Raw genomic sequence first — 17,051 nt, 5'->3', positions numbered from 1 at the left:
CTGTAAAGTCCATCTTACGCACTGGGCTTTTTGCAGACATGGGAGTGGGAAGACATTTTCAAAAGCCCAAAGTAGACACAGGGACAGAAATAAGGTAATGAAACAATGAAGGGTGCAGCCACACCCACTGCCATAAAGATAGCACCCACACAGGCGGCCCCTTTGTATCAGTGGTTGCGGTGCTGATAGAAAATTACAGTCTGGTGGATGGAGTAACACGCATGTTTTGGGCTGTGTGTCACGACTCGCACACCGCTCATAGACAATGGCTGGTATGAACATTAGAAGTCGACCTAATCCATGACCTGTAAAGGTATACTCAAGGAGAGCACTCGGTAGCCAGCCAAAGGCTCGGTCTTTCAGGTGGCTACCAAGCAGCTACAGAAAGGCATAGGTTGTAAGGCTGGAGGTGGAGAATGAGCACCTCTACTCTGTGCAGTACCTGTCACTTCAGCCAAATGAAGGCATCGCACAAGCTCAACTCTGCTTCACCATCCATCAGCAAGATGCTCAGCTTGGTGCTTTCCCAGAAATCATTGCAGAGGTTTTGCAAATTGCCAGCTGCAAATACAAAACTGCTTAGGCATAAAGGCTATGTGGCATTTGCTTGGGCCGCTGTTAATTTTGGAGAACGGTGTCATCGCTGATTGTGTCCCATCCTGGCAGCCAGCGAAGCCTGACCTGTCCTTAGTGTGTTTATGGAGAGGTCACAGCCATGCTCCTGACGCTCTGTGAAGCTGGTGGGGCCCAGGTCCTCTCATTGCCCCAGGAGCTCTTCTACAAGGCATTCCCGAGAGGGCCCCTGGCAGTTACAAAATGACCCTTTAAAAAGAAAATCTTCTGACATTTTTTTACTGCAGCTATCAGGGGTTTAAGGTGCAACTCCATAGCTGAAATTCCTCGCCACACCACTCCAGCTGCTTACGGAAATGTAATCCTTTGCAAGCACGAAAGTCATGACCACATGGCCAAGCAGAGGAAGTTATCAAAGATATGACCAGCATGCCCATCGCTTAATTGGAGGACATGTGATGTGGTCTAGCATGGTGCCAGCGCAGCAGGGCTCTGACACAGCATGTCCTTTTTAACACTGGTGAGGACAGAGCCATCACCACTCACACCACCAGAAGGATCAGACACAACAGTGGGCTCTGCCTGGTAACGTGTTTTCCTGCTTAATTAAGATTTGCGTTGGAGCTATTCTGAGGGTGAGAAAACATTGATTGTTTTTTTTCTTGGTAATACCATAGAGTTACTGGGAATATTTCAGAAGGATGATATATCTCACGGTGTGGGAGACCGATTGGGAGGAGGAAGAAGGGATGTAACCAGATGGCTGGTGAGAAGATTTGCAACTCATGCTATCGGGTGGGAGTTAAGCTCTAACTTTTAAAAGCCTGGCAAAGCATTAAAAATCATAGATAATATTGACCGTCTATATTAAAAATCGATCTCTGCTCAGGACAGAACTCTCTACGGCAATTAAAAAGATTTCTGTTCTTTTCAGGCTATGCTGATTTAATAGTCTTCCTATAATGCTCTACAAGTTTCGGTTCATATGATCCTTCTGTTCATACAACTTCTGGGTGCAAAAACTAAGCAATAGAGTAACAGCAAAAGTATAGACACAGTCATAGCCCAGCCAACCTAAACGTGTTCCTTCTGTAGCACAAACTCTTACTTTAGATTAATTCCCTCTGTATGACAATCGGCCTGATGGTATTTTCTATCACTTCAGTTCTTGCATTATAAAGCTGTTTCTCTTCTTTTGCCCATTAAAAATATAAAAATGGGTCTTGTCTAGTACCAGATCCAGTCCATATAGAGTATGAAGAGCCTTGCGTGGACTCTAACAGCAGCTGGAATTGGGATTCCCCTCTGTTTCCCGAGCCCAGACCATGATATATGGTCTTCAGATATATAAGGAACTTAACCCATCATAATCAAGTAGAAACAGACATTCATAGCAATGTTCAATAATAATAGTAATAATAATGGTAGTAATAATAATAATAATAATAATAATAATAATTTACACAGGTGCAAGATGTGGCTGTTTATTGCAATCCTGTTTTTGACACAAGCACCTGTGAACTCAGAAGATGCCACTAAGCAGAAAAAGGCTATAAATCCTGAGACTTTCATGAATGTTGTAAGTCAGGAGAACTTCGAATTTCCACTCTGAAAGTTTGCACATGTTTAGTTGGGGAAGAGAGGGATGGAGAGTATGCGTGTGGAGGGGGCTGGGGTCACCATGTGCACTGGTTTTGTTGAGCTGTGTGATATAACGTTGCCTCCATACCATCACTAACAAACCCTGGTCCCTGAAGGATTTGTCTTCCTCCCAGCAGCCTTAAGTGCAATTATCAGCAAGTTAGTTAGAGAAGGGGGTAATCCCAGCCTCAATTTGATCAGACATCTTCCTGGAGGGTAGAAAGTTGTGCATGGCTTCCCTCCTTCAGCTGCAGCAAGTTGCTTGGGGCCATGTCCAGGTGAGTCCGAATGTCTCTGAAGGTGGGTTTAGATGGGCCTTTTAGATCGCCAAGACATGGGCAATTAAATTGCTGAAATTAATCTCTTCTGCCAACCATGTGAGTTCAGCAGTGTGTAGGCAGTATCACGGCTGGATTTCACCGGTCTTAAGCTTCCCAATCTGTGGAGTTTTCAGCATAAATAAAGCTCAGGAAGAGCATCAGGAGCCCTGCAACAAATCCTATGGGGCTTGTCCTACTGCCCTTCCAGTCAGTCCAGCCTGGCAGGTTCGATATGCCCTGCCATCTTATCTGCCCCCCGCATCAGCTCAGAGCATGACAGGACATGCCCTGCCACCAATGTCAGCTGTCTGTAAATCTGTCTGGTCTCAAATTTCTGGAAACATTTCAAATGCATTTGCTGTTGCATGCTGCAGGGGAGCCCTGCTGCTGCCGGCTCCCTGCCTGCTCACAGGCAAGAGCCCATGTCTGGCTGTCTCCTCTCCCCTTGCGCACCTCACTGGGGCAAGCATGGGATTTGGACAGAGCACCCTCTCTCAAAGAAGTTCTCAGCTGATCCAGACACCCCAGGCAAAGCAGTATCCCAGCTGCCACAGCACTTTAATTTTGCAAAGGCATCCCAGCAAATGGGGATGTGCTCTTCAGGTCAAATGAGCACCTCACCTTTGTAAATCTTTTCATCCAAATTTTCCTTTCCCCAGAGCCAAATAATCTGCCACAGAGGGTACCTGAGTGAAGAGTATGAAGTCCTGACGCGTGACGGCTACTATGTCACCCTGAACAGAATTCCTCATGGAAGAGAAAATCCTAGGAACAGAGGTACAGTTCTATTTCACAAGGAAGCCAGGAAAAAAAACCCAAAACCAAACACAAAAAAACCAAACCAAACCAACCAAACAAACAAAAAAAAGCCAAACAAAAACCCCACCTTAATATAACAAGGAAGTGAAGGGACAAACCTTACCAGGCCAGGGGAGTATTTGCTGTTAAAGCAAAAATACCAAAACCACAGTACTTCTCCAATTTACAGCCAAGGCTTTAGCAGCCAGCTTAGGAATGCACAGCAACCACCTTTCGTATCAAGCAGAGATTTGGTTTTAAAGCTTAGAGGGTGCAGGCATATCTTAAGAGAATTTCCAATTTAATTTTTCCCCATAAATTTGTGACTTTGGGGTTTGAACAATCTCAGGGCAAGCCCATACATCTGAGTTTCACATGGTTGTTGCCAGTGGCCACAGGGTACTAAGCCTGTGGGGGATGAGCCCCTGGGGTCTGAGAGGCTTAGGAGGGACATCCACAGCTCTCCAGCATGAGACAATGAGGACAACCACCACAAAACAACTATGATGAGGTTTTCTTCAGCAGCAGATGTCATTAAAATGCACATTGCATGTCCTCTATCAGGGCAACACAGAGGCTTTATTAGCCTGAATTTGTGGTGAGCGACTAGAGAAGTTCTGGTTCAGTGAAATGCGCTGTTTCTTTCACGTCCAGGGGACAAGCCAGTCGTATTTCTCCAGCACGGGTTACTTGGAGAAGGCAGCCACTGGGTGGAGAATCTGGCTAACAACAGCCTTGGCTTCATACTAGCAGACTCTGGCTATGATGTCTGGCTAGGAAACAGCCGGGGGACAAGATGGTCCCGGAGACACCAGCACCTTTCAGCTGACCAGGTTGAATTCTGGGATTTCAGGTGGGCTGGAGTGGATTACAAAAGCGCGGCAATCTTCCCTGCTTGCCACTAATCTCTAGGCAGAGGTGGGTGCCTCCAAGCAGGCAAGTCAGAACACCTAATTCCTGGGCACGGCCTCCCCCAGACCTCCCAGTGATGTGCCCAGGAAGGATGGAGGTACCTGTGCAGACCTGCCTGCTGACATGGTGCCACCACCTCCCTGCAGCTGCCTGGCCCTGTCAAGAGCGCAGGGCACTGTTGCCTGCGTGGAGACACCCATCCCGCAGAGACATTAGCCCTGTCCTGGGGCCTCTGCAGAGACTTCCCCAGCCAAGCCCCTCATCAAGGTGTCCACATCATTGTCACATCCCCTTTTGCCAGACTCTGTCCACAAAAACCCTGCCCACACGAAAAACTTTGCAAGCTGCTACTGCCTCCCCAGACCTGATCTTCAGAGCAGTCCTGGATGTCCCAAGCTCACAAACATGCTTCCAGTAAGAAAAACCTAATAAAGTAGGTCCACATTTCACCGTAGCACACTAAAAGGCACATGGGCAGGAAGCGGTGCTCCATTGCCTTCTGGGAAAGAGCATCTCTAGGAGCAGAGCTGGTACTGTAATCCTGATGAGCCAGCTCTGGATCTGCAGAGCTGCTCTGTGCTGCACCTGAAATCACAGCTGGCCAGGCTCTGCAGTTTCTTTACCACTAACCATGGTTATGGGAGAACTAAGCCCTGTCGGGCAAGGGTGAGGCTATGGCAAGGGGGATGCTTTCGGACCCTGTGCAGTTTCACCCAGCACAGGGCTCTCCTAGATCATAGGAATTTTCTCCTGGAATATCAGCCAAAGATGTTAAGCCCTTCAGCAATGCAAGGCAGCTGAAATTCACAGGTAGGTTTGCTTTCCTGATGTTACCTTATAACCAACACAGCACTCCTCTATTGCAGCTTTCATGAAATGGCAATGTACGACCTCCCAGCCATGATTCAATTTGTTCTGCAGAAGACTGGGCAGAAGCAGATCTATTACGTTGGCCACTCCCAGGGCTGCACAATTGGTGCGTTAGAAGGGGTTGTGCATGATGTTACCTGGACCACCTTGAAAACATTAGTTTTGGTGTTTATAAGCAGAAAGCAGAGAGGTCCCATCTTTGTGGGCTGCCAAGCAAGCAGGCTAGGTAGGATGTCTCTTGCAATGAGAAGTCCCACAGCAGCCGTGCTTTTCATATAAGACATCTGGAAGGACCAGCATGCTCCTAGGGTAGTAAGAAAGCTCCTGGTGACCTCAGTGCTCCTTGCTGCAACTATAATTCAACCTAGAAAATTGAATCGCAGTGTTTCACATCAAAGCCAAAGGCATTTTGCACGGAGGTCACAGCTTCTGCTTTCTCATGAACTGTGTGCTTTCCTTTCACCAGCTGGGCCATCAGAGGTATGAGAAAACCTCTGTGGTGGTGATACCCTTTAGCAGTGGTTGATGGAAGATGACAGTACTGTTCCTTTCACCTGGCGAATGGGACAGGACTTCCCATCAGTAGTAATCAGTGAAGTGCCGCATCAGCCGCTTCTAACCATAGGAATAAAGACATTGTCTCCTTTTGGACATCTCTAGCGCTAATGTTAAACAGACAAGTGGCAAGAGATCCTAGCTTTCTAATTAGAGATAATGCCTGCTAAACAGATCTGGGCTGTGGGTCCAAGCAAACCCTCGGATTAAGCACCTGAAAAAAGTTCAACCAAGTCTCAGCTTGTTTTTTCTGTTTTCTCAGCATTCATTGCATTTTCATCCATGCCAGAACTGGCTCAGAAAATCAAAATGTTTTTTGCCCTGGCTCCAGTAGTGACACTCAAGCATGCTAAAAGTCCCATCATGAAAATATCCTTCCTCCTGGACAGGCGGTTCAAGATGCTTCAGGTAGGGCATTACTCCATGCTCTCCTCTCCCGAACACCAGTGCTAGAAAAGGGATTGTGCCTAGGCAGTCTCCACCGTTATCCAGTGCAGAAGAAAACAGTTTAATTCCCACTGATTTATAAACACAGACACGATTCAGGTGCAAATCAGTCCTGCATGGTCACTTTGCGGAATGCATGCCTGCCTTCCCTCCATAGGACCTTCAGGTGTTGAAACTGTTCTTCCTATGGGGGCACTTGTTGAACCCTCAGGCAGACCACCTGGGCAGCTTTACTGCGTTGATTTTAACAACAGTGAAAAACTAATCCAGTACCTGGGGGAGGTGGAGGAAAGGAAGAGAGTCCCAAATACTGATTTCCCTGGAGTGCACTCAGTCAGCATTGCCTCCTGCAGTGAGCTGTACACATCTCAGTGGGACAGGAGGGCAAAGAAGCAGCAGGTTTGATTCCTGTGGGCACTCTGTGCTGTACATCCCCTCACTGCCCAGCTGGTGGGACAATCCACAGGGACACCGGCTGGCAGCAGGTCAGGGGAGACAGTCCGAGAGCTAGGCTGCAGGAAGGGAAACACACGAAATCAACCTTGCCCTTTGCTTCTGCAGCTTCTGCTAGGCAGAACGGACGCTTCGCTGCGGATAAGGAAGCTGTGGAGGTTTCTCCCCCAGCTGTGCAGGCACCCGCTACTGCACAAGCCCTGTGCCAACCTCTTCTTTCTGCTGGGCGGCTACAATGAGAAGAACCTCAACATGGTGGGTGCGCTGCCCCACATGGGGGTAAGGGAGCCGGAGCCCCAGGGTGCACCTTTTGGGAGCACCCAGCAGCACCCGCTGGCTCTGCCAACCCCTCTGCCTGCTGCCTGCCCCTTCTCTGCCAAACACTCTGCCCAGCTGGCTACGGCCGCTCGTCCCCAGTGCTCACGGGCAAGCAGATGCTGCAATGGCAACATGTGTCCCTCTGCCAGATCCTTCTCTCACTGCTTATCTTCCCCAGACAGGGAAAGTCCCCAGGGTCTGGTAAGTGAATGTCAGTGGCCAGGTGGCACTTGATAGCATCTCTGAGTAAGGGTTGTCTGTCACCAAGATCAGCTGTACCTCCCACCAGCATCCCTGGGGTGCAGCCCCTGCTCCTACCCACACTACATAAAGTCTGCTGAAGCAGCATCTGGGTGATCACAGGTAGTCACCAAGGTCTTGAGTACAGTCCCTGAGCCCAGATGAAGTATCTCCGGAAGCTAGGGGTACCTCATCCTTCGTCACCTCTCTTCTCCAGGAGCTGTCTCAAAGCAATTGATTTGTAATGAAAATTGTACTCCTGAAACTGACCCAACTCTCTAGGCAGCGTGACCCAGCAGTGGCTGTTTTGGGAAATGCATCATCTGGCAGCTGCTGTCCTCATTCCTATCCATTGGAAAGCTGTAACGGTTTGAATACGTTTCCTTGCAGACGCGGCTGGATGTGTACACATCCCACTATCCAGACGGGACATCTGTCAAAACCTTGATGCATTGGGGCCAGGTAGGCTCCCTGAAACACAGATGCTTCACCCCTGGGTTGGTCCCTTCACTGAGTCTGGTGTGTCCAGGGCAGATGTGAGACTTTCGGGCTCTCAGGCCTTAGCAGCTTGTGAGAAAGTAAAAGCAAGAAATTAGTGTACAGAAGAGGCACTGGATGCAGGATGAGCTGCAGGGGTGTGCGCCCTGGGCTGTGCCAGACTGGGAGGCCACAGCTGGATGTTCAGACCAGTTTGGGGACCCCAGGGATCCCCAAAGCAAAATGATCCCGGGGACACTATGGTGATGGTAGGTGGAAGTGAGGGCATATGAGGAGAGGCTGGGTGAGCTGGGCTTGCTCACCTGGAGATGAGGCAATGAAGGGGGATCCAATGGCAACTCCTTGCCAAACTGGAGGCACCAGGGCCAGACTCTGCCAGTCTGAGCAACCTCCTGCAGCTGCAGCATTGGCCCTGCCGGTAACAGGGTCAGGCTGGAGATCCCTACCCTGCTGCCTCCTTGCAGAGCCAAATTATAGGTAATGAGGAAAGAAAAAAGATCTTTTTAATCAATGCAACTATCATGCAGCTATCTGAGCTTTCACCCCCAGTATAGAAGCAACTCCTAAAATAACTGGGCTCATGATGCCTCTATACTCTGAGCCCAAAGTGTCATGAGCAGGTAAGGATGCTCTGGTTGTTGAAGGAAAACTTGCCAACATGAAGTCCTGCAGCAGCATCCTGCACACACAGGTGGTGGTGAGCAGGTTTTCAGAGGCAGGAGCGTTGCAAAGGGGCAGCCAAGGAGTCACATGCAACACCTTGGTTTGTCAACTCATAGCTAGGGACAGGCACGGAGCTGGAGATCAAAGTATCACCCTGTTAAAAAAGGTGGAAAGTCTGGCTTTGTGGAGATGCCACCTCCTCCTGCAATGTCACATGCGAGCACCCTGTCGTGATGTGGTCCTTTGAGGAGGCCAGGAGATGCCAGACCCTCATAGTGGCACTTGCTGGGCTCTCACCACAGATCTGTCCTCTCCTCCCAGGTGATGAAATCGGGACAATTCAAAGCCTTTGACTATGGCAGCAAAAACCCAGCTGTATACCACCAGGTAGGAAGCTGCAGCAGCAGTGCTGGCAGCTGGAGATGCCAAGGGTGGCAGCCGGAGATGCCAAGGGACTGTCCTGGGTGGTGTGGGGATGGGGTGGCTTGCAGGTGTTGACCACAATGGCAGTTCCTCAGAGTCTCCTGTTTCCCTCCAGGAGACACCTCCCCTCTACCGGCTGGAGGAGATGCCTGTGGCCACCGCCGTGTGGTCAGGGGGAGAAGACTGGACAGCTGACTGGAGGGATGTCCTCCTGCTGCTTCCCCGCATCACCCGCATCGTCACCTACAGCCACATCCCTGACTGGAACCACTGGGACTTCATCTGGGGCTTGGACGCCCCTGGGCGCCTCTATAGCAGCATCCTGGAGCTGATGGAGGGGTCCCAGTAGAGCAGCAGCTCCCTAGGGAGATGCCTGGCCCCTCTCCCTCAGCCACGACAGTGCAAGGAGGCAGCGGGACATCCGCTGCCGTCCCCTTCTTCCTGCTGGCCTGACACACTTGTGGTGATGGTGCTTCCCACGCATCCCTTGGTCATCAGGGTTTGTCCTCCTTGCTTGAGAGCTCCTCAAGGACCAGTAGCACTGTGCAGGCAGGGCAGCGTGGGGATCAGCCAAGGTGCTGGGGCAGGCAGGAGCCACTGGCAAGGCAGCCCTCCTGGGAGGGCCCCAGGGGGATCGTGAAACTGCATCCTGGGCTGTGTGAGGGGGCTGCTGTGACCCCCTGGTGACTGCCCAGTGGGTCAGGGATCAGAGCACCCAACCCACAAGGAGATGGGAGAGAGCTGGGCATGTTGGGTCTGGCCGTAGGGAGGCAGGGGTGTTTGAGAGCAGCCCCTGATCGCAGGACAGGAGTGATGGAGGGGAGGGAATCGATGAGGCCAAACCCTTCTGGGCGGCAACAGGCAATGCGACAAGGGGCTCCAGTCCCAGATTGCAACTCAGGGCGGTTCAGGCTGGATATGGGGAACCCTTCTTCCCCCAGACAGATCCCCAGGGAGGTGGAGGGTCTCCATCTGGAGGGGCTCAGGGCTCAACTGGGCCAAGCCAGGCACTTGCCTGCACTGTTTGGTCTGGGGGCTGAGTAGCCAGAGGTTCCTGGGGATGGCTGCGTGGCTCAACACCGACATGCCAGGAATGCTCGTCTTCCATCCCTGGGAGCCACGACCTCAAATGCTCGGGGCCAGGATGCAGGGCCACCGTCCCCCTACAAAGCTGCTGCCAGGCTGGTCCCCCGTGGCGGTGCACAGCCCCTGCTCCATGGTCCCACCCTGCTGCTTGTTGGAAAACTGGAGGAGGGGAAAATCCCTCCATAATAAATGCTCAAAGGTGATTTTAGGAGCGGGGATTCCGGGAGCCTGTACCACAGCTCTCCCCTGCCTCTTCCTTGCACGCGAACACTTTCCGGGGGAGCTGCCAGTGCCCGGGGCCAGCCGGGAGCACCCCGGCACCCACCCACGCCCCACCACCGCCGGGGTGGGCAGCAGGCGGGGGCACCCCCTGGGCAGCACCGGCGCAGGAACGACGGCTGGAAAGAACCACCGGGCAGCCTCGGGGACGGAGAGCTTTATTCCTGTCCAGGGCGGCTCGGCCATCACCGGCCACGCGGGAGCGCCGGGGCCGGCGGCCCTGGAGGGCAGCTGCCTGCGTGACCGCTGCCCGCACCCGCACCGCTCCCTGTCCGCACCCGCAGCGCTCCCCGCTGCCGCCGGGCTGCGCACGGCCAGGGCAGCGCGCTCCCGGCCCGCTGTCGGCACCCCGAGACCCCCCGGCCGCGGCCCCAGGCGGCGCACTGGGGAGGAGGGGGGTGAGGTGGTCCCGGGGCTGCCCCACACCCCAGCAAGGGCCCCCCCACCTGCGAAGCCAGCCGGCTGTTGGCCCCACTCCCTGAAGACATCGCCCGCCGCGAGAACAGACCCCGCCGAGCATCGCCCCCCGCTCCCGCTCCTGCCGAGTCGCGGCGGGGCCGGGCCGGGGCTGAGCCGGGGCGGGGCCGGGGCGGGGCTGAGCCGGGGCGGGGCCGGGGCGGGGCTGAGCCGGGGCGGGGCGAGCCGGGGCCGGGCGCCATGGAGGGCGGCGGGCGGCGGGTGGTGGCGGTGGGCGCGGGGCTGGCGGGGCTGGGGGCGGCGCAGCGGCTCCGCGGGCACGGCTCCCTCCGCCTGCTGGAGGCAGCGCCCCGCGCCGGGGGTCGCGTCTGCACCCGCCCCTTCGGTACGGGGGAGGCCCGGGGGGCGGCACGGGGGGCCAGGGCCGGGCAAGGGGGGTGGCACCGGCACGGGTCTGGCTCGGGGAGAAGGGGACGCTGCGCCGGGGACCGGATCCGGTCTCGGGGGTGGCTTTACCAGGGCAGGGCCGGGGATGGAGGAACTGCACCTGACCCCCCGCTGTGGGGCCGGTCCTGAGCGGGATGGACTCGGGGCTGAGGGTGTCCGATGGCACAGGGGGGACTGGGGCAGCGGAGGGGCTGCTGGCTCCAGCTGTTTAGGGGGCCACATGGGGCTGAGGGTCCTGCTGATCCCCGGGGGGTCCTGTCATATGTATGCCTTGGGGTGACACCCACCCACCCCCTTCCTACAGCACTGGGGCTGGTGGAGATGGGGGCGCAGTGGATCCACGGCCCCTCACCAGGGAACCCCATCTTCCGCCTGGCCACCCACTATGGCCTGCTGGGCCCAGAGGCTGCCCGGGAGGAGAACCAGCAGGCAGAGGTGGGGGGCCACCCCCCACTTCCCTCCATCACCTACTGCAGCTTGGGGAGGGCGCTGAGCCCCCAGGTGGTAAGTGAAGCCCATGACCTATTCGACACCCTCCTGGCCTCCGCCCGCGCTTTCTGGGAGACCAAGGAGCCACCAGTGCCCAGCGTGGGACAGTACCTGCGGGAGGAGATTGCCCGGAGAGTCCCCACATGGGGGGGCGGTGAGGAGGATGCCCAGCAGCTCCGGCTGGCAGTTCTCGCCACCTGCCTCAAGCTGGAGTGTTGCATCAGTGGGACCCACAGCATGGACCTGGTGGCCCTGGAGCCCTTTGGGGAGTATGTCTCCCTGCCCGGCCTGGACTGCACCTTCCCAGGGTAAGCATGGGGCTCTGGAGGGCGATGCAGAAGAGCATTTCAGGGGGCACCCCGTCCCCAATGGCACCTCTTCCTGCAGCGGCTACAGCAGTTTGCCCAATTGCATGCTCTCAGCACTGCCGGAGGGCACTGTCCTACTCAACAAGGCTGTGAGGACCATCCGGTGGCGAGGGTCCTTCCGTGAGGAAGGGGATGATGCCAGGGATTTCCCTGTTCGGGTGGAGTGTGAGGATGGAGACAGTTTCCTTGCTGACCACGTTATTGTCACTGTCCCGCTGGGTGAGTTCACCAACAACCTTTCCTTGCCCTGCCTGTCCCCTCCAACCAGCTGGCATTCTTGGAGAAGGGCAGATGGAGGGCAAGGACTTGCCCAAACTTCTTCCCAGCCTCACCTCTCCCGCTGTGGGGAGAGGGGAGGCTGGGAAGAGGGTTGGGGAGAGGAAAGTATCTCAGACCCAGTTTAGGAGCCAAATAAACAAAGCTGCCCAATCTTCTGCCTGCAGGTTTTCTCAAGGAACACCACCAGGACTTCTTCCAGCCTCCCCTGCCTGAGTGGAAAGCAGAAGCCATTCGCCACCTGGGTTTTGGCGTCAACAACAAGATCTTACTGGAGTTTGAGCAGCCTTTCTGGGAACCCCAGCAGCAGTTTATTGAATTGGTGTGGGAGGATGAGTCACCCCTCGAGAAGCCCAGCACTGACCTGGAGGCCAGCTGGTTCAAGAAGCTCATTGGATTCGTGGTCCTCCAGCCACCGGAGCAGTACGTGATCGGAGCACCAGCAAAGGGGCATCGTGGCTGGGAGGTTTGGGCATCTTCTGGGCAAAGTGAAGAAGCATCTTAGTCCTGCCTGGAGCTTCCAAGACCTTCTCTAGGTCGCTGGTGGTCCGTGATGCAGTAGCGCTCCAAGGGCAGGGAGGGCACGGTTCCTGGTGAGCAGCAGGAGGGCAATAGGCAGCTCTTGGCCTCATCTTTCTTCCCCAGGCATGGGCACGTCCTTTGCGGTTTCATTGCGGGGAAGGAGTCTGAGTACATGGAGACACTGAGTGATGCAGAGGTTCTCAGCACCATGACACGCGTCCTCCGCACACTAACAGGTACTATCGCCTCCTCTGCCCTCATCACCCCAACCCCCTGGGGAAACATGCACCCAGATTTCTGGATCCCCCACCAAAAACATGCACCTGCAGGGAATCCGCACCTGCCTGCTCCCAGGAGTGTGCTCAGGTCCCAGTGGTACAGCGCTCCCTACACCCGGGGCTCCTACAGCTACGTGGCTGTTGGCAGCTCAGGGGATGACATCGATGTGCTGGCTCAGCCTCTGCCCGAGGACCCCGAGGACCCCAGGGTAATTGCTTTAAGCCTGGGGGATGCAGTGACTGTGGGGGAAACGGGACCTCCCAGGTTTGGGCACAGACAGACCCAGGTGGGAACAGGGCACCCCAGGCCTTGAGGAGCACAGGGAGGTGGCATCATTCCTCACTCCCACTCTATTCGGGGGTCACCAACCAACCCTGCTTGGCTCTTCCCACTGAGATCCATGGGGATGGGGGGAACCCCATTTCTGGGGACACATAGCTCCTTCCAGCCATTTTCCAACACCCTCGTGCCATGGGGTGGGTCAGTAAGGAAGGGAAGGTGCCCGTTCCTCGGTCTTGACATGGCAGCAGAGCGGGTCATGCATCGATGGGGTGCCAAAGGGCAGGGAGATGGGGCTGGTTTAGTACAACCCAGTGTCCCCGCTGGGCTGGGGGGAGGTGGCAGGCCCCCAGTGCTCACCTCCCACCCTGCCACAGCCTCTGCAACTCCTCTTCGCTGGCGAAGCCACCCACCGCACCTTCTACTCCACCACCCACGGGGCCCTGCTGTCGGGCTGGCGAGAGGCCGAGCGGCTCAACCAATTCTTCGAGGCACCCAGCCCCACTCCTCGGCTCTGAGGCAGGAAAATAAAACCCGTGTTTCGCGGGCCGCTGCCGCCCAGCCTCCTTTATTGAGAAACCTCCCCGGCGGTGGGATGCAGAGCCTTCTCTCTCACCGTTGGGGGGGGGGGGATGGATGCGGCTCCTCGGCTCGGCTCAGAGGCTGCGGCGTTAGTACCAGTTGGTGCTGGCGATCAGGAAGCGGGTGTCATCCAGCGGGGCCTGCGTCGGGCCTGGCTCCGGGGCGGGCTGAGGAGCTGGGGGCGGCTGGGGGGTCGGTTGGGGACCAGGCCCCGCGGCACCGGGGGTGCTAGGCCCCGCGGCACGGGGGGTGCCGGGCCCCGCGGGGGGCGCGGCGCGCCCCCCGCGGGGCCCGGCACCCCCCGTGCCGCCAGGGCCCACCGTCGGCCCCCTCGTAGGCTCCGCCATGGCGCTGAGGAGGCCGCACCCCTCAGCGTCGCGTATCCGGCTCCCCCGCGCGTCGCGCTGGATGTGACGCGGCCGAAGGGGCGCTGCCGCCATGAGAGGATGGGCGGGAGCGCTGCGGGCGGCCGCATCCGTGTCGGTGCCCGGCAAGTTCAGGGAGCGTTTCGATTTCGGCGGCCGCGATGTGGCCTCTTGGTTCCCGGGGCACATGGTGAAAGGTGAGGGGTGGGAGTGGGGCGGGCTGGCCCTCCCCCTGCCGCCGCGCTCACCCGGCGCTGTGTTGCAGGCCTGCGGAAGATGCGGGCCTCGCTGCGGCAGGCCGACTGCCTCATCGAGGTGCACGACGCTCGCATATCCTCCGGTACGGCTTCTCATCCCCCGGCCCCGGGTGTCCCCCGGGGCAGCAGGACCCCGCCCCCTGCACCGGTGTGTCCGTCACTTCACCCACGCCTCCGTGCCCCAGCTGTCCTGTCTCCCACCAGGCCTGTCCCGTACCCCTTTACAGCTCCACACCAGCCCCCCCCAACTCCCCGACACCCTGCCCCACCCCCCACTGGTCCGCCCAGTACCTGCTCCCATGCCAGCACACGGTCACTTTCCTTAGTGGCAATTACCTCCCACTGTCGGGCCGTAACCCCATGCTGCAGGAGGTGCTGGGCATCCGCCCGCACATCCTAGTGCTGAACAAGATGGACCTGGCTGATCCCCACCGGCAGCCGGTGAGCACCGGGACACGGCGGGCGGGCTGGCTGGCTGGGAGTCTGTGGGTTGCTGCGGGCAGGTGCCAGCAGTGCCTCTGCCTGTCCCCTTCAGACAGTCTTGGAGTACCTGAAGCAGCAGGGATGCTCACACGTTGTCTTCACTGACTGCCAGCACGATAGCAACGTCAAGAAGGTAATGGGCCAGTAGCCCTGCTCCTTGCTGCCAGCAGCTGAGGGCCACGCGCTGATATCCCAGCCCCATGCAGAGGCCTCAGTGCCCCACTGTGAGGTGGTGGCACTGGTGTCCAGACCAGTCTTCACTTCCAGCTTACCCAAGGCGCCCCATCTTTTGCTTTGCCCTCATTTTGTGCATCCTCCTGGCACGGTGTCCTCTGAGCGAGTGGCTGCTACCAACTTGGGCACAGAGCCACAGTTACAGCCCTTCTCCGTGTTTCTCTGCAGATTGTTCCCCTGGTTGCCAAGCTGGTGAGCAACAACCCACGCTACCACAGGGCCGAGGTGAGATGCAGCAGTGAGAGTGACAGTGCATGAACAAGGAGTCAGGGTGGCCATCTGCAGGTCACCCCCTCTCCAGCTGAAGGGACGAGGCTGCTCACACACATACCCGAAGCGCTGGCAAAGACTGGGTTGTTTTAGTGGTGCAGCTGACCGTTGCTCCTGGGGTGGGTGGCCGGCCAATAACTAGCTGCTTTCTGCCTGTATCGTCCTCACTTCCAGAGCACTGAGTACAGCATCCTGGTGATCGGCGTGCCTAACGTGGGCAAGTCCTCACTCATCAACTCCCTGCGGAGGCTGCACCTCAAAAAGGGTATTTCTCCATGGTGCCTGGGCTTAGGAATGAGCCAGTGGCACAGCTGTGAAGCACATGGCAGGGCACAGTGTTGCTTGCATCTCTGACTGTGTCTCTCCTTTCCCCAAAGGAAAAGCCACTGCAGTCGGTGGCGAGCCAGGCATCACCAAGGCAGTACTGACCAGAATCCAGGTACCGTCCCTGCAGCACAGCCTTCTGGGTAGGTGCTGGCCTCTGCATCCCTGCGTCCTCTTGCAGGAGTTCTGGGAAACCTGGAGGCACGCAGAGCTGATCTGAAAGGGTTGCTCAGGTCCCCTTTCCAGCAAGACCTTATAACAAAAGAGCTCAACACCTGGCTCATTAGCTGTGTCAAGGGAGCCTAGCATCCTAATCACCCTGCCTCCCCCCATCCCAGGTCTGCGAGAAGCCCTTGATGTACCTGGTGGACACGCCTGGTGTGCTGCCTCCAAAGCTGGGGGATGTGGAGACGGGCATGAAGCTGGCGCTGTGTGGTGAGGTGGAGGCTGTGGCCAGGGGAACTCCCTAAACGTGGCTTCAAGCCCTGGCTGGGTCTGGTACCCAGGGCTGGGGCGGCAGTCTGCTGGCTCAGTCTTCCCAGGCTGGTGCAAGCTGCCACAGGTGGCATGTGGACGGCAGGAGGGGTGGCTGGGGCTTGAAACAGGGCTTTGGGGACCTGGGGCTTGACCCTTTTTTCCAGGAGCCATCCGTGACCACCTGGTGGGGGAGGACATCATGGCTGACTACCTCCTGTACACCCTGAACAAGTGGCAGCAGTTTGGGTGAGCTGGCAGGGAACCAGAGACAGCCCCAGGCTGTGTCCACTGCCTGTGGTTCCAAGTGGGTGGTGGAGAAGCGATCCCTGGGGAACTGGGAGGGGAGAGGTGATGCTGGCAGGGTGTAAGCCACCTCCTTCGGTAGGTACGTGCGGCGCTACGGGCTGGCCGAGGCCTGCGACAACATCGAGCTTGTGCTGAGGCGTGTGGCCCTTGCCCAGGGCAGGACGCAGAAGGTGAAAGTGCTGACGGGCACGGGTGAGCGCTCTGGGAGACCTCTGCTGCCTGGGGTGCGGGAGGCAAGGCTTTTGGGGATCCTGCAGCGGCTCCAGGCTCTGCTGACGCCTCCTGCCTCCACTGCCCCCATCTCCAGGCAATGTCAACATGACGACGCTCAACTACTCAGCAGCTGCCTATGAGTTCCTGCGGGATTTCCGGGCAGGACACCTGGGCAAAGTGACACTGGACTGAGACTTGTCCCCTGGGGGAGAGGCAGTTGCATGGGCTGAGGACACCCTGTCGTGGAGCTCCGGGATGTGATTAAAGTGGCTTTGCAGGGGCTGTCCCCAGTTTTGGACCCCAGGCTCCTGCAGGGGAGGGCAGAAGGGCAGGATCCCCGTGGTGTGTGGTGAGGGTGCGCTGTGGTGGCTGCCCTGCAGTGTCACC

General features: G+C 56.9%; 3 protein-coding genes and 1 long non-coding RNA gene across 5 annotated transcripts; 3 read left to right on the top strand and 1 right to left on the bottom strand.

The window, feature by feature from the left end:
• The first annotated feature begins 2,023 nt into the window (after positions 1–2,023).
• On the top strand, positions 2,024–9,060 carry LOC121093759 (lipase member M-like). The gene is made up of 9 exons (XM_040606596.1): positions 2,024–2,152; positions 3,194–3,311; positions 3,987–4,185; positions 5,111–5,220; positions 5,932–6,077; positions 6,678–6,824; positions 7,518–7,589; positions 8,610–8,675; positions 8,827–9,060. The coding sequence occupies exons 1-9, from the start codon at positions 2,048–2,050 to the stop codon at positions 9,058–9,060; spliced, it is 1,197 nt and encodes a 398-aa protein (XP_040462530.1). The 5' UTR covers positions 2,024–2,047.
• Positions 9,061–10,718: 1,658 nt separating this feature from the next.
• On the top strand, positions 10,719–13,699 carry PAOX (polyamine oxidase). Of its 2 annotated transcripts, XM_040605885.1 has the most exons (7): positions 10,719–10,878; positions 11,245–11,737; positions 11,817–12,016; positions 12,241–12,496; positions 12,719–12,831; positions 12,925–13,082; positions 13,531–13,699. In XM_040605885.1, exons 1-7 carry the CDS (start codon positions 10,734–10,736, stop codon positions 13,669–13,671), a joined length of 1,506 nt encoding a protein of 501 aa, XP_040461819.1. In that variant the 5' UTR covers positions 10,719–10,733; the 3' UTR covers positions 13,672–13,699. The 2 variants fall into 2 exon arrangements, with proteins under 2 accessions (XP_040461819.1, XP_040461818.1); XM_040605884.1 differs by having other exon boundaries at positions 12,719–13,082.
• LOC121093505 lies at positions 12,647–13,949 on the bottom strand. Its single transcript, XR_005829592.1, has 3 exons — positions 13,832–13,949; positions 13,514–13,667; positions 12,647–12,759 (listed from the first exon to the last, which is right to left on the bottom strand). It is a non-coding gene; the product is annotated as an uncharacterized LOC121093505 (long non-coding RNA).
• A 121-nt stretch (positions 13,950–14,070) lies between these two features.
• Positions 14,071–16,946, top strand: MTG1 (mitochondrial ribosome associated GTPase 1). Its single transcript, XM_040605887.1, has 11 exons — positions 14,071–14,297; positions 14,366–14,430; positions 14,694–14,798; positions 14,893–14,973; positions 15,243–15,299; positions 15,519–15,609; positions 15,722–15,783; positions 16,007–16,103; positions 16,310–16,391; positions 16,531–16,643; positions 16,759–16,946. Exons 1-11 carry the CDS (start codon positions 14,174–14,176, stop codon positions 16,854–16,856), a joined length of 975 nt encoding a protein of 324 aa, XP_040461821.1. The 5' UTR covers positions 14,071–14,173; the 3' UTR covers positions 16,857–16,946.
• The last annotated feature ends 105 nt before the right edge of the window (positions 16,947–17,051 follow it).

The sequence above is a fragment of the Falco naumanni genome, chromosome 9, assembly GCF_017639655.2.
Source record: "Falco naumanni isolate bFalNau1 chromosome 9, bFalNau1.pat, whole genome shotgun sequence".
NCBI lineage: Eukaryota > Metazoa > Chordata > Aves > Falconiformes > Falconidae > Falco > Falco naumanni.
This window is presented reverse-complemented; position numbering and strand designations above follow the sequence as displayed.

Excerpts from the sequence above, each read along its gene's own strand:
- LOC121093759 (XM_040606596.1), top strand. The coding sequence starts at position 2,048 with ATGTGGCTGTTTATTGCAATCCTGTTTTTGACACAAGCACCTGTGAAC. Across the intron at positions 6,825-7,517 it reads ATGAGAAGAACCTCAACATG|ACGCGGCTGGATGTGTACAC; the intron begins GTGGGTGCGCTG and ends GTTTCCTTGCAG. Across the intron at positions 8,676-8,826 it reads ACCCAGCTGTATACCACCAG|GAGACACCTCCCCTCTACCG; the intron begins GTAGGAAGCTGC and ends GTTTCCCTCCAG.
- PAOX (XM_040605884.1), top strand. The coding sequence starts at position 10,734 with ATGGAGGGCGGCGGGCGGCGGGTGGTGGCGGTGGGCGCGGGGCTGGCG. Across the intron at positions 12,017-12,240 it reads TATTGTCACTGTCCCGCTGG|GTTTTCTCAAGGAACACCAC; the intron begins GTGAGTTCACCA and ends TTCTGCCTGCAG. Across the intron at positions 12,497-12,718 it reads GTCCTCCAGCCACCGGAGCA|GCATGGGCACGTCCTTTGCG; the intron begins GTACGTGATCGG and ends TTTCTTCCCCAG.
- MTG1 (XM_040605887.1), top strand. The coding sequence starts at position 14,174 with ATGAGAGGATGGGCGGGAGCGCTGCGGGCGGCCGCATCCGTGTCGGTG. Across the intron at positions 15,610-15,721 it reads GAGGCTGCACCTCAAAAAGG|GAAAAGCCACTGCAGTCGGT; the intron begins GTATTTCTCCAT and ends CTTTCCCCAAAG. Across the intron at positions 16,104-16,309 it reads CATGAAGCTGGCGCTGTGTG|GAGCCATCCGTGACCACCTG; the intron begins GTGAGGTGGAGG and ends CCTTTTTTCCAG.